General features: G+C 37.0%; 1 protein-coding gene across 4 annotated transcripts in view; it reads right to left on the bottom strand.

The window, feature by feature from the left end:
* Positions 1 to 15,686, bottom strand: part of GckIII (Germinal centre kinase III) — a 303,196-nt gene that overhangs the window by 23,400 nt on the left and 264,110 nt on the right. For all 4 annotated transcript variants that reach the window (XM_089104372.1, XM_089104370.1, XM_089104371.1 and 1 more), the window contains one exon: positions 14,766 to 14,856. In XM_089104372.1, coding sequence (XP_088960498.1) covers positions 14,766 to 14,856 — 91 coding nt within the window. The remainder of the gene's footprint in view (positions 1 to 14,765; positions 14,857 to 15,686) is intronic.

The following is a 15,686-nucleotide window of genomic DNA, read 5'->3' on the forward strand; positions in this document are numbered from 1 at the left end:
ATCCTCTCCAACGAGCCAGACTTCCAGGATGTCAAACTGGAGCGCATAACGGGCAACAATAGTCTAGAGAGGGAAGGGTAAAAATTTTGTAAACATGGAGAATGTGTGGGGAAAGGACCCCGTACCCTAAAAGAACTTTCAGTGATTGGAAAGTCCCTTTCCTATTGAACATTAGATGTTAAATTAACTCCGAGTAGCTTCATTTCATCAACCCTATGTAGAGGTGGACTGGACTTAACCCTGTCATTTGGAAAGGAGAAGCTTAATACAAGAGATAATAATATTTATTTTAATAGACATATCCTCTGTATCAGAATCCTCGCGAATATTACTACATGTCCCAGGCTTCGCTAGGAATACTTCTCTAGCAAGAACAGATCGTCCGCAAATAGGCTAAGTAATGCAAAAAAGAACTAAAGCGTAAAGCCTGGGTTTTAAGAAAGTGTTGAGACTAACATCAGTACTGAATCCTGTTTGTCTAAATGATACACCTACTAAATGAAACCTGTAATTTCCCTGACTTCACAGAAGCATAAGTTCCCCCGCGTGTGAGTTTTGCGGCATATTTACAACAGAAAACAACCATTATAAGGAAGATTATGACACATATTTCTAGTAAAAGGTCAATTGCCAATATCAACCCCAATCTGTAAACTTTTGAACGCTTCATACCTAAATAGGAATGTGGACATACTAGTGTATTTTAAGATAGTACATAAATTTACACGAGCATTAACAGAAAACGAAAATAATAAAAAGACTATTGAGATAATAGTCTCCGTTTACTTGGAGCAAGAAGATTAATGGTGATGGCAGCTCACATCTCTACGCCACACACATAACCTTGTTTGACATTCAGTTGCGCTATTGATGAACTTAAACCAATTCGAGTAAACAAGAAGCAGGATGGAGGGGAATACCGAACAGTCGGTCAACGGGGTAATTCCCTAGGAGAATTTCCACCTACTACATCTGATGCTTCACAATTATGTACACTTCACAAAATCCTTTGCTAGTCCATAGTAGCTCCCTAGAATTTCCAAAATGTCCGCTGTGATTAAAATTACGAAACAAAAAATTCGCTTAGTAACATATCACAAATCGCCAAAATGGGCCTTTTTTCAGGAAAAAGAGGGAAAAACCTCGAATCTCAATTTCTGTAATATTTTCTGGATTGAAAAGTCGTTTCCTGTTAATTCAAGTCCGGGGAGATTGAAAATGACAACACAATGGGCAAATTTTATCATTTAGTGCCCCATTTCCACCCTAAACGAGGTCAGAAGGGGGAGGGGTGAGAACTCAGGATCTTAATTCGCGCAGTATTCACATAGAAATGAACACCAAAATGTTCAGAAAACATTTGCTTAATAATAGCCCTTGCAAAAAAAAACCTTTTTTAGAGGAAAGAGGGAAGGGGAGAAGGGGGGGGGGCAAAACGGAAGAAATCGTAAAGAAGAGAAAACGAGGATAATAACAGTCAGTGAAAAATTTAAGAAAACTATAAAAATACTTCGTTCGAAACCTCCGCTCGACTGTCTTCAGTGAAGAATAAAATAATAAAATACAGATAAGAGTCAACAGGACAATATGAATAAAATTAAACAAAAAATCTGATAGTGAATGGGAATTCAAAGTTTCATTTTATGTAAAGCCTTTTTTAAAAGCTAATCGCTTACTAGGCATGGTATTATAAGAGATCCTATTAGGTTACGAAATATGATTTTGTGGATAGATATAAAAACAATCAAAATTAATAAGTTCATTATAAATGGGGCCTAGATAAGTTTCTCCAGCATCTTTATTAAGGGCATTTGGTGGATATACTTTTTGGTTTAAACTGCATCCCTGAAAACTTGCATGAGACCTTTAACAGGAACAATAATGGAGGTGTTATCAAACATAATGGAATGGTGTTGGTTGTCATAGACGCGTTGAGCCAAGGCGCAATCAAGTCTCAGGCCTTTGGTGTAATTTCATAGCTTTGTAGATTGAGGATTTGTGTTCCATTAACCTATCTTCCGATTGTTGGTGGGTCCTTCCAATTTAAAATCAACCGCGTAAACAGGGGATTCTATAATCCCCACTAACCACACTGGGGCAGGTTTTATCCTAGACGCAGTTGGTAAAGCTCTGTATTTTGTTTGAATTATTAAAAGTGACATAAAGGTTATTTATTTTTTAAAATTCATCCCATTTTGTCACTCAATTTACTCAATAGAATGTCACTCAATTTACTCAACAGGTGTCACTTAATATGGTAGAAGAGTGAAATATTTCTTACCACCCACCAAAGGGATTGGGGGGCTGTGGAGTTTATGCGTAATTTTCTGCCTCTTTTAGCCTTTTCTCTATACTGGATTGAAGTAAGTTTATGGGATATCTATTATAAAATAAAATGTCCTTAAGATAGTTCGTTTCTGGGACTATGTGAGCTTCTGAGCATATTCGTAACACGCGATAAACCAAAGATATAACTACTCTTTTTTTAAAGCAAGGAGGGTGGTTGGAAGAAAAACGTAAATACCTATCGTTATCTGTAGGCTTTCTACAAACCGAAAACGTAAGGCTGAGAGACTTTTTGAGAATTAAAACGTCTAGAAAAGGCAGTTTATGGTTATCTTCTAGTTCTAACGTGAACTGAAGATTAGAATGTTAAGATGGGTCAAGTTAAGCGACGTCTCGCCATGATCCCACGCAGAAATAATGTCAGCCACAAACCGATCCATAAATGGTACTCCAGAGGAAATCTTTTCAAGACAAAGGTTCAGTGGCGGATCCAGGGGGGGGACCCCAAACGTAGTCTAAAGTAGTGTAATTTACTTAATTAACGCAAGATTGCGTTAATTAAACTTGCTCCTAAAGCAAGTTTATCGGATCAACCTATTTTCTCCATTAGATCAGTCTTCCATTAGATCTTGACCTGTCAAGACGTTTTGTTTTGAAATAAATGACGCTTGTGATTTTTAAGTGAAGACGCGAGATCAGCCTTGTGAACTTTTCTTTAGCAAGTACCAGTGCTAATCCTGGCGTAGGCGACCAGGTTCTAGTTGAAGATATAGTTTCCAATTCAAGGTCTGTCTTGTTTTTATTCCTTAGCCTAGAATGTCCCATCCTTGTAATGAATGCTACAGAAAATGTGGAACTGGGTCTTTCCAGTATTCTAAGTGCAATGCTTGGTTGCACCCTGCTTGTGACAAACGAAACTCAGAGAAGAGAGAAAGTAACAAAATGAAAAATAAAATCAAAAAGGGTGAAAAAACGAGGATTTTGTCAGCCAGCGAACCATGAAGAAGACAAAATATAAGCAAATATTTCGACAAGGACCTCCGCCACGTCGTCCTCAGTGCTAAACAAAAACAAAACAGATAAGAAAAAAAAAACGAGAATCTAACCATTCGAAGTTTCCTGTACAAAGACAGAATAGACACTGAATAAAAAACCAGGCCGGAATCAATGAAAATGAAATTTACCAAGATGATTGTGTAAGGATCTTTCGTCTTGCATTAATTTTGGCTGGTCTACAATTTCGGTTTTCATTAGACATGCAAATAGTTTCTTTTAAGTTTTTTCGGGTTAAAATATTGATTGAGTCCTTCAAGATTAAACTGTCGTAAATTGGGCTTAATGAAATATCTCCAGTATCTCTATTTATTGCTAAATAAATAGGTGAACGTTTGCATGAGCACAAAATTTCAATAGACAAGTCCCTGAGATTAAAAAATAACAATGACAACTTTGATTCGGCATTGGCTTCGCATATTTTCGTAAACCCGACCCATCTAGTTCTGTTTGACGAGTCAACTTTAATATCAACTGTTAATGGCGTACCACAAACTTTTAAGGAGGTAATTGAGATAAAAAAATATATGAACCAAATTTTAGCAATAAATAGAGATACTGGAGATATTTCATTAAGCCCAATTTACGACAGTTTAATCTTGAAGGACTCAATCAATATTTTAACCCGAAAAAACTTAAAAGAACCTATTTGCATATCTAATGAAAACCGAAATTGTAGACCAGCCAAAATTAATGCAAGACGAAAGATCCTTACACAATCATCTTGGTAAATTTCATTTTCATTGATTCCGGCCTGGTTTTTTATTCAGTGTCTATTCTGTCTTTGTACAGGAAACTTCGAAAGGTTAGATTCCCGTTTTTTTTTCTTCTCTTTTTTGTTTTTGTTTAGCACTGAGGACGACTTGGCGGAGGTCCTTGTCAAAATATTTGCTTATATTTTGTCTTCTTCATGGTTCGCTGGCTGACAAAATCCTCGTTTTTTCACCCTTTTTTATTTTATTTTTCATTTTGTTACTTTCTCTCTTCTCTGAGTTTCGTTTGTCATGTATAGCCAGTGTGGTCTAAGAATGTATTTACCCTGCTTGTGCTGGCATAACAAAAAGTAATCGCCTTAAAAACCCTAATTGGTTATGCATTCAATGCCGAGCGTCGATGGTTGAAAATGACGTGTTTAATACCATCGATAATAAACCAGAAGTGGTTCAACCAATCGAGGCTCAAAAATCCCCCGTCATTTTGGATGAAGAAAATTCATCTATCTCCAACGAAAAACAACTTGAAATGATCGTTCGAAGTGGTATTACAAATTACCCTACTATACCTTGTGCTTCGAGTAATGTCAACAATAGTTCTGATGGATCGATGGACTCTACAAAAATAACCACAGCCCATCAATCCCAAATTACCCCCCAAATCTATTGTTCCAGTAAAGGTAAATCGGCAAGTATTGAAGAAACGGCTAGTGTCTTCGACCCCCATACCTGTGAAGATTGCCTAAAAAAAGACGCGGAAATCGTCAATCTCAGGAAACGGATTACTAATCTTGAATTTCTTTATGATAGTTTATCCGATCTTTACGAACGCCAGAAAAGTGATCTTTTCAAGGACAATGGGATCAAAATGTTAAAAGTCGGTTTTCAGCTAGCAATTGTTGATGCTATACATGTATTAAAATCCCCTACATCGCCCAGTGTTTCTCCTTCAGCTGATACTTCTAATCCAAATATGCATTATCCAAATTCTTCAAGTTGCGTTAAAACTATAAAACCCTTTGAATATGAAAACGTCACTATATGTAATCAAGCAAGTGCTAGTAAACTTTCTCGTCAGAATTTTTTCAAGGGATTAAAAAGGTTACGCAAACTAATCCTTCTGACCTTGCTTTAACTGAAGATAATTTATTCTTGAAATCTAGTGGTAATGACACATCTTTAAAGATTGACAATGATGTCGAACTTACAAGCGGAAATTATCACCCAATGCAATCATATATTCAAAAAAAAGTGTAATCAACCGAATGTGTGCTTTAGTTTTTTAAACAGTAAATGTATGTCTAGTTATTTTAAATATCTACACATTTGTAAGTTTCATGTTTTTAGCCGTTGTATGAATAATTTTTGCAAATACCCCCATGTTGATATCTGCAAACGCTTTTCAAGTGGAAGATGCTTTGGCTGTGCAAAACATCATATTAAATTGCCCATTAAGAGTCGTAGTAGGTTCCACAAAACTGGGCCACAAAACCAACGTTTTTTAGGGCGACGCCGAAAGTATTCACGCCCCCCCTCCCCTAGGTCGTGTTCCATTCGACTTTCAGTCTTATCCCCCTGCAGACCCGATACAGCGCAGTATACCTCAGGAACCCATCCCTCGAAACAATCCTCCGCCCCAGTTAGTTACGCCTGCCCAGTCTGTCCAACCCCCACAATCACGTTACTCCATTCGGACCATCTCCAAACCCCCCCTTACTCATTTTCCGCCCAAAAAGACCCTTCCTTTCGACTCCGTTCTTCTCCGGGCGTCCAAGCAGTTACCGACCGGTTCTGGACTCCACCCGTTATTTGCCGAAACAAACCCAACCTCTCCCCTCTCAGACACCCCCACCTTACTTCCCTCCCTCATCATCATCTTGCCCCCCCCCCAACCCCCATATAAAAATCACTCCCAATTTGACTTATTCCCAGATCACCAGGAAACCTTTCTCCCGTCCCTTGCACTTTATCCCCCCTGGCTACCCTACCAGTATGACTCTGGTTTAAGAGTAAGCAGGCAGAATGATCCACAGTTAACACATCCATGCAAAATTTCTAAAATTTCAAATAGTAAGACGAATTCCACCGCAGTTCCATCCCAAATTAATAATATTCCCATAATTTGTTCGCTGTCCTCCTTTTCTCTCAAGCCCGGTCCAGTCCCGCCTTTTAATAATGCCTCAAAACCACACTCTTACCCACAGCACCCTTCTCATAAGCTTCAACCCCAAATAACTCCATCCCGAATTGAAAAAAAATCCCGATACCCAAATTGGTTTAAATTTCCTACTTTCCTACTTACCAATGCTGAGAGCCTGAATTTTGACAAAATTACCGAACTCGAGGGTATCTCTGAAATTCATAAAATTAATATTATTGATGTGACAGACGTTCAGTCCCAGAACTCAGATTTCCTAAAAATCAGCAATTAAATTCAGTTTATAAGGCTTTGCCCTCCTGACCACCCTCTCGGGAAAAAAGGGGTGGTATATTATTTTTTGTCCAAGATAACCTCCAGCCTAAACTTATCCTAATCCCCAACTTATCAGATTATGATGAAATTCTATGACTGAGCCTTCAACCAAAAGTACTACCCCGTCCTTTCAATTTAATTGTAACCACTGTCTTTTATCATTCCCCTAACCAAAGTATTGACCAGAAACGCAAATTTATCTAACAATTTCTTATAAGTGCTGACTTTGTGTTATCAAAGTATCCGAATGCTGGTATTTGCTTACTTGGCAATGCGAATGACCTGAGGATAGACTCTATCTGCACCTCTCTTAATATTAAACAACTGGTTAAAATATCTACAACAAAAGGTAACACCTCTCTGGATATTATTTGTTCAAACATGAGTAAGTATTACAACTCCCCGCAAGCACTGCCACCATTAGGAGGCAGTTACCACTATTGTCTTCTTTTTTCTCCCTCTTCAGCCATTGAACATTCCTTTACTACCTCCATTGGGGTTTGCCGTCCCCTCAGTGACACAGGCCTTTTTTCTTTTGGATCATGGCTGACCAGTGAAAGTTGGTCAGACCTTTATAATTCTAATAACCTTGATGACAAAATTTTGATTTTTCACAAAAAAACTAATTGATTCCTATTCATTATGTTTCCCGGAAAAAAAATCAGAAAGTGCTCCAGTGATAAACCTTACATAAATAATCACATAAAAACTTTAATTCGTACAAAAATAAGCTTATTTAACAGGGGTAATTTAGCTGAAGCAAATAAATTAAGAAAGGAATTAAAAAGTCAAATTAGAAAAGCTGCCCGAGCCTATTATAAAAATAAAATTAAAGACTTCTGCCATGATAAACCAAAGAATTGGTACTCTGAAATTAAAAAACTTATCGACAAGAGTCAAGAACAACAAAATTTTAATATAAATGAACCTCCAAAGACCACAGCTAATAACTTCAATAAGTTTTTGGCTTCTATTGTCCAGAGTCTCCCACCACTATCTTACGAATTTCCAGATATTCCTGTTCCTTTTTCACTCCCACATATTTCTCCACTTGATGTTGTAAAAAAAATTGAAAAACTAAAACGATCAAGCATTTGCCCTTTAGATATTCCTGTTCCTCTGATTAAAGCTTTCAGTGATTACCTCTCATACCCCTATCCACCCTGTTCAATGAAATTACCGAATCTGGACAGTTCCCTCAACATTGGAAACAAGGCTTTATTACCCCAATTAAAAAGAAAAATGGGAAGCCTGGTTTTGATGGCATTCGTCCTATTACCCTCACCTCGATTTTTTCAAAATTATATGAAAGTTTTCTCGCAGACTGGCTTAAGATGAAAGTCCTCCCCCTCATTGATCTTAGACAGTTTGGTAATCTTAAATCCACGTCAACCTCTCATTACCTGATCCATCTTGTTGATACCATGGGTAAATTACTTGAAAAACTTAACACTTGGCTTAATCTAATTTCTATTGATCTTCAAAAAGCTTTTGATTTGATTAACCACAATTTATTCATAGATAAACTTATAAATGAATTCCACATTGTAACTTTCCTTGTTAAGATCATTGCCTCTTTTCTCTCTAATAGATCTCAAACGGTTAAATTTCTAAATTATTTCTCAGATCATCTCTCCATATATAATGGCATTCCTCAGGGGACTATTCTAGGCCCTCTTCTTTTTTCACTTATGATTAATAGCCTTTCAACCCTTTATGACAATAGATGGAAATTTGTCAATGACTTGACAGTTTTAGAGATATGTCATAAAAACATCTTTGGCAACCCAATGGGCATACTCCAAGATATTGCCTGTGAGGCCTCTTCCATTGACATGACAGTTAACCCTTATAAATCAGCAATAGTCTCAGTAGATTTCCTTAAATCCCCTCCACTTTTCCTTGCTCCTATACCTCCTGAAACTTCTGTCACATATCTTAAACTCCTTGGTGTTACAATTTGATCCAATTTGAAATGGGATGCCCATATAAATAATATCCTATGACAAGCAAACTCCTCGCTTTCCCTTCTTAAACTTTCAAATAAATTTATTTGCCCCCGATCACATTTACTACAAGTATACATTTCTTTCGTGCGTCCCATATTAGAGTACGCTTGTCCTGTGTGGCACCCTGGCCTCTCTAATGAAGCAACACGAAAAATTGAAAATGTCCAAAAGAGAGCTCTAAGAATTATTTTTAAAGAGGGCAAGATACCGTATTTGTATTTGTTAAATATTTCAAACCTAGAGACCCTCGAGAGACGAAAAAATAATTTGTGCCTCGGTTTTGCAAAAAATGTCATAACAAACCCTTGGACGGCAAGTATTTTCCCCAAACGTCACTCCCCATCCAGATTACGGCCGCCTCGAGCTGTTTCTGATCCCATCCCTGTTTTGTCCCCCAGTCACTGCGTTACTTCGACATATGAAAGAACTTTTGTCCCCTTTCTTACAGGAACAATGAATAAAATGTACCACTAGCTTCTTTTTTTTACTTTTTTTTGTCTCCCCCCCTCTTGACCAGTTTTTATTTTTTAACTCTTTTATTGATTTACTGTAGTTGGATTATTGACACTTTTTTATTGTCCCTTTTAATTCATATGCATTTATGTCTCGCTCTTTTTTTTTTCCTGTGTATATTCGCTTATTCCCCCCCCCTTCCTTTTTTTTATGTCCGTTATAATTATTTTTCCGATTCGTATTTGTGTAAGTTTAGTTTGATCAGTTTTTATCTTTTTAACTTTTTAATTGACTTTTTACAGTTTTAATTATTGACTGTTAAATGATTGTTCATTATGATTTTTCCATTTCGCTGTTGTTGTTTCATTTTTGCCAGTTTTAGTGCAATCATTTATATTGTCGACTCCGAAGTCCGAATTCGGCCCTTTGTGGGCTTGTGATAGTGATCTTTTTTAAATAAATATCTTATCTTATCTTTTGCGCCCCCCCCCCAAAAAATATCCTGGATCCGCCCCTGCAGAGGTTTCAATAAATTCTATATAAAAAGTGCCAAAAAAGGTGAAAGGCTAGTACCTATTGATAGACCCATAATTTGGGTGAAAAATTTGTTATCGTATCGGAAATAAAATGAGAAACTATTGCAAAGGCGGACTAGACGCATAATAATTTCGATATGTAATGTTTTGTAGTCCATTTGGTCTACATTATCTTCTAGTTCCCTTTGAAGAGCAAGTACATATTTTTTTTAAATTACAAGATGTATACATAGAAGTAACATCGAATCTGACCAAAACATCGAAACTGACCAAAGTTGTGTCCTTTTTTTTATATCAAGGTCTTTTAATTTTTCATCAAGGGTGAACTGAATTTTTTATGTATGAAGTTTGCGTAGACATAAGGGGACAAAAAAATGGGGACAACCATTTTCCCAATCTGGCAGCTGGGAGCTATAACAAGTCACAAGGGGGCGTAGAGGAACTCCATCTTTGTCGAATTTTGGGAGACCATAAAATTTAGGAGCAGAGCAACTTTTAGGAAAAAATATTTTATACACTTATGGAGTAGTGAGTCTTTCAGTTTTCAAAATTCGTAGCTCTTTACGTATTTTCAGGTTAACTTATCTGTCAGGTCGGAATCTATAGGCTTATAACTGTAAGTGTCGGATAAGACTTTTTATTATGTGGAATTTTATCAAGAATAACAGCTTTATTTCCTTTGTCAGCCCTGGTGATAATGATGTCTGAGTCTTTTGTTAAATTTTTGACAATTTACGTGTTCTGATTTTTTTTAGTTTGATGGATACGGAGTAAAATCAAGAAAACTCTTAACCACCTCTCCTAAAAGTAAATCTGGATTTCCCACAATACTTTTTGAACCATATATACCCGACTCCACACTGAAGACCATCTCTCAGAAATTCAATTCAAACATGGGTTTCTTCTGGTGTAAGAACAATAGAAAATAGGTTCTCAATGGCCGGACAAGGACAGGATCTAGGAAGAAAACATCTGAAGTTTTGTAATTTTTCGTATTCCAATTAAAAAATAACTTTTCCGATAAGCGAGCCCTAGCCATAATGAATTCTTGCAGGACTGAATTTTGAGCTATTTTTCAAAAATGCTAAAAATCTGCCAGTGAAAGGTTTTGCTGTAAAAATGTCTAATTTTTCAGAATGTCTTGCTAAGGAAGAAATGTCGTAGTTTATGGTCTATTAAAATCTGGATCAATCACTGAAAATCAACCCTATCACTAAATTGCCTTTCTGATTGTGCACCAAGATTAAGGAGGAAACGAAGTTAATTTGGAAGAACTCTCTTTAACCGACAATGTTGTAAAGATTCCTGCTGGTTACGCTTTTATCGCTACTTGGAGAGGGTCTTCTTTTACGTTTAGTGTTTATTTTAAGGTTGTTTTTTTTTTATATTGTCCTGCGGACTATTATCTGTATTTTTTAACATTTTATTTTGCACTGAAGACGGCTGAACAGAGGTCTCCACCAAAATAATTACATGGTTTTCTTCCATTTTTCACTGGCTGTTATTATCTTCGTTTTCTCTTTTCTACGATTTTTTTTTGGCTTGTCATGCTTAGCCAGTGTGGTCTCTGAAATGATTTTCAAAAAAGGAGGAGGGGGATTGTAAATTTAAATTTCTTTTCAGAATTTAAAGGTCGTTTCCTATTTAATTCAAGCAGGGGGGAGACCGAACATGACATTGTTTTTTTTTTTAAATTCTATCATTCAGTACCCTATTTCCACCCAAAGCGAGGCCAGGGGGATAAGAAATCGGAATCATAAATTGTGCATCCTTCGCACACAAATGGACACCAAAATACTCAGAAAAATTCGCTCTATAGCATATCCAAAATCGCTCCAAATCATCCGTGCAGAAACCGGTCTACCCCTTTTTTTTCAGGGAAAAGAAGGGGAAAATCTCGAGTCTCTTGGAGATCTCGGAGAGCGATGCATTGGATACGCTTCTGCTGCTCGAGTATGTCCAGTTGCTGGATCCATTTAGAGATGCTGAGATTCTACTAGGCATCTCGTCAGGTGTAGGAGCAGCATCCAGCATGAACGTCGATGTGGCACAACAGATCGGAACAAACAAACCTGATCTAATGACGGGTAAATGCGTCTTCACTTTTTTATTCAAGTGGAAAGATCATGCAGTGAATTTGACCGCAAAATTTTCTCCAGTGGCACTCGCAAAGTCATTCAAATAGACGCTTCCCTGTTATTTTAACGGCTCTGTACTGTAGTGTCAAAAGAGTGTTCGAATCTAGCCGATACGCCCAATACGAGTTATCGACACTCCCACCTGCTCTATTAGAGTCTCATGAAGCCATGAACCTGGCAGATAAGGCTGCACTTGCAGCAAACATATTGAGGCAGCACAAACCGGAGGTTCAATTAATGCCAACACAAACATGCCACTATATCGCAGATAGTGGTTGGCTACCTCATTCGGTAGGACGGGGCACTACCTTCTTACGGAGAGGTAGCTTCTTCTTACGTAGCTTTTGCATAGAAGTATTTCGCATTAGCTGACGTCATTTTTGACGGCTATGGAAGTGGGCTAACCCTCAAAAATCACGCCAATCGGAAGCGGACATAAGAAAAACAGTGCCTACCATCACTTTCACTTGTGCCACAAAACTTTCTAGGAAGAAAAAAGACTTTCTCTTCAACTCAGGAAATAAGTTGTATATCCTAAAGCTGATAAATGGGAAACTTTTGGAAGCCGGGTGTCAAGTACAAGAAGTCAAAAGTGATGCAAACGCTTTAATAGCAAAAACTGCACTTGCTTCAGCCAAGAAAAGGGAGACCTGCTTGATTGGAAATGATGCAAACTTGTTGGTCTTGCTGTAACACAGTGAAAAAACTGAGCAAGCACCTCTTTATGTCAGACTGGAGTTCCTACTAGCACTGCAAAGGTTTTTGATATCTGCTACTTGAAGATGTAGCTCCCATCAGAAGCTAAAAAGTTACTTTTTTTCGCCCACGCCTTTTCAGGATGTGACAATACTTCGCGATTGCACAATGTTGGCAAGGCTTCAGTACTCAACGCCAGAGCTAATGCCTGGTTTTTTTTTTAATCCAGTCAGAGGATTTACTGCACTTCAACGAAAAAGGAAGAACTGATTGCGGGAGGCGACAAGGCTTTTCTATGCTTATAAAAGGCTAAATTCGACGAAACCTTAGAAGAACTCGGACACCGTCTGTTCATATTCAAAGTAGCCTGTGCGGTTAGTTTTGTCCACCTCAAGCACTTACCACCCACACCAGCTGCTGCCAAGTATCGCTACATGTGTATTTATTTTAAATGATGACACGGTTGGGCTAAATGACAGCTCTAGTACCTGAAGGCTGAAAACTTTCGTCAAACGGTTATGTAACCCATTATGGCTGATATAGCCTACCGCCTGCTCCTGAAAGCCTTCCCAAACTGATTCAATACAGCTGCAAACGTGATTGCAATGGCCTTCGATGCACTTGCAAAAAGTCACTTTTGTGCGCTACTCCTTGTAGCCAGTACCATGGAATAAGCATGCCTCAACGTTTCTTTGGACCATTATAATATCGATAACCAATGTGATTAAACCAAATTTGTGTTTTAGTCAATAGTTTTTTAATCAAAACGAAGTCATGATTCTTAAGAGTCATAGTAATCGAAAACGAAGTTGTGATTGAACTGTTCCTGTTTGTTCTTTTGTGCTTTCGTTTTTACTTTTTATGTTTTTTTTATAATAATAACCGAATTTGTCAAATCCAGGAACGAAGATAAAAATGGCAATCTTTTGATGTTCTGATCGCATCCCCCAGTGCTTAAAACAAGGGAGGGGTGAAAATAAGAGTGGAACAGTCAAGACAGACCTTAAGAGAATTGGAAAAAAAATCTTCTGTTCAGATTTGCACTCTTCAGCCCTGAAAAAAAGAAGAAACTTGCAGCCAAAAAATATCGTTGTAAGTAACATTACCCCCCCCCCCCCCCTGTGTTGCAAAATTTCCAATGAAGTATCGTTAAAATCAAAAGTAGACGAATAGCAAAAAATGGTGTTTTCACCAACCACTGACGCTTAGGGTGGAAATGGGGTACTAATTGATTTTTTTTTTTTTTAAATTTTTATGTCATTTTCAGTCTCCCCAGACTCAAATCAATGGGAAATGACATTTTAATGCACCAAATACTGCAAAAATTTAGATTCTGATTTTTCATCTCCCTCTAACCTTGTTTAGGGTGGAAATGGGGTCTTAAGTAATGAAATTTTCCAGTTCCAATGTCATTTTAGATTTTTTCGGACTTGAAATAACAGGAAACGACCTTGGAATCCAGGAAATATTGCAGAAATTATTATTCGAGATTTTCGTCCCTTTTTCCCCTCTTTTCCCTGAAAAAAGCGGTATTTTGCACGGACAATCTCGGCCAATTTTGTATTTCTTATTAAGCGAATGTTTCTGAACCTCGCGATGGCAAACACATTTCTTTAGCTCAAACGTCGAGTTAAAACCGTATATTAACTGGACTATAAATGTAGGCTTGATAAGATTTGAATATTAAGAAAATTTACAAGAACAGTCACACATGTTTACAAAAACGACAATAACAGTTAAGTCTTATGCGACGGATTAAATGTTTAAAGACGAGCGATCGAACAAGAAAGATACCAAACATTCAAAAAGGAAAGGTGGAGGAAGGAACTGTCAATCAAGTCGGATGATTACTTGGTTGTGGCTCAAAGTGACAGTCACATCTTTATGCCTCCGTAATAGTAACTTGAATATAGTTACTACAGTAGAGAAAACATCAAAATACTGACGGATTTTACAAAACTCTAGAAGTCCCCAGCTACATTAGCTCTCAACCGAGAAAACTAAATCATAGGTGATCGGATCAAAATCCGTAGGTTCAAAACTTGTAGACCTAAATATATAAATATGTTTCCTATCTAAAGCCTAACAGGGGCTACTGTCTGGACAGTTTTCTAACATCATTATAACCAAACGAACAAAAATATTAAATGAAATAAAAAATAGCATGGCTCCAATGGCGTAGCTAGAGCGACAAGGAGGCAAGGGGTACATTTGTCTCTTGTCGCAGCATCTGTTGGGGTGCCATTCAAACAAATAACATATATTCCACAAATTTTGTGAAAGATAAGCCAACTTACTTCGTTAAGAAAGGGGGAGGGGGTGATTTATATTGCATCTAGGTGCTAAAAACCTACCTACCTCTGTATGAAGTTATAGTTTTAAAAAAGACTGAGAAGAAGTATAAATACCGATTCAAGAAGGTCTTCTTCTAGTTTTTGTACACTCTTTTGTGTTATTGTCAATATCCAGCCACCTGAATCATCATTTTTCAGGTCTTCGCTGAAAGAAACAATAACTTCAGTTTATATTTAAATCAGCAAATAGCCAAGAATAGAGGGGGGGGGGAATGAGACAGGTCGTTTCCTTCTATAGATACATAAAAACGTGTCTTTTCTTGTAATTTAGAAAATAATAAGACGATCGCACGTAATAATAGTTGTAGTATTTTGGTAATATAATTAAAATATTATACCCTATAATTACAAGCATCAGTGATTACTATAATAGATACATATACTAATAAAGAACAAAATAATAATAAGATCGCCCATATTATTATTATTTATTGGAAAACCCGTCATACAAAAAAGGAAAAGACGGAGCAATAAGCGAAAAACAAAAAGAAATACACATAAACTTAGGAGTTATACATTTGGTTTTTAGTGACGAACACTGGAGCTAAGATCTAAATCAGATCTTAGAACAAATTACAAAAACAAGAAAGAAAAACTCAATTATACACTGCTCTGTAGGTACGCGACATGTTTTTTTTTTTTAGGCTCCTAAATACTGAACAAACATAAGCAATATGAACATCATTGCATCAAGCCGAAATTGGTAAAAAAATAGCCCAAATAATCATCAGTGAATTAAGAAAGATATACAGTAGATAATCATATCAACTAGTGTAAATATGACAAGAAACGTTAAACACAATTACACGACATTTTCGCCCGCTGGTCTTGAACTCAGATCACTCTCAACAAATGATTCATTTACTCCGATATATATAGATATCCGAAACAAGGAAATTATTCAATCACGAATCCTTTTACATCTTTACTTAAAGCAATATGCTTAAAAGAACCGATAATTAATAAACAATTAAA

The sequence above is a fragment of the Artemia sp. Qi Xiang Cuo genome, chromosome 18 (assembly GCF_049724085.1).
Source record: "Artemia sp. Qi Xiang Cuo chromosome 18, ASM4972408v1, whole genome shotgun sequence".
NCBI lineage: Eukaryota > Metazoa > Arthropoda > Branchiopoda > Anostraca > Artemiidae > Artemia > Artemia sp. Qi Xiang Cuo.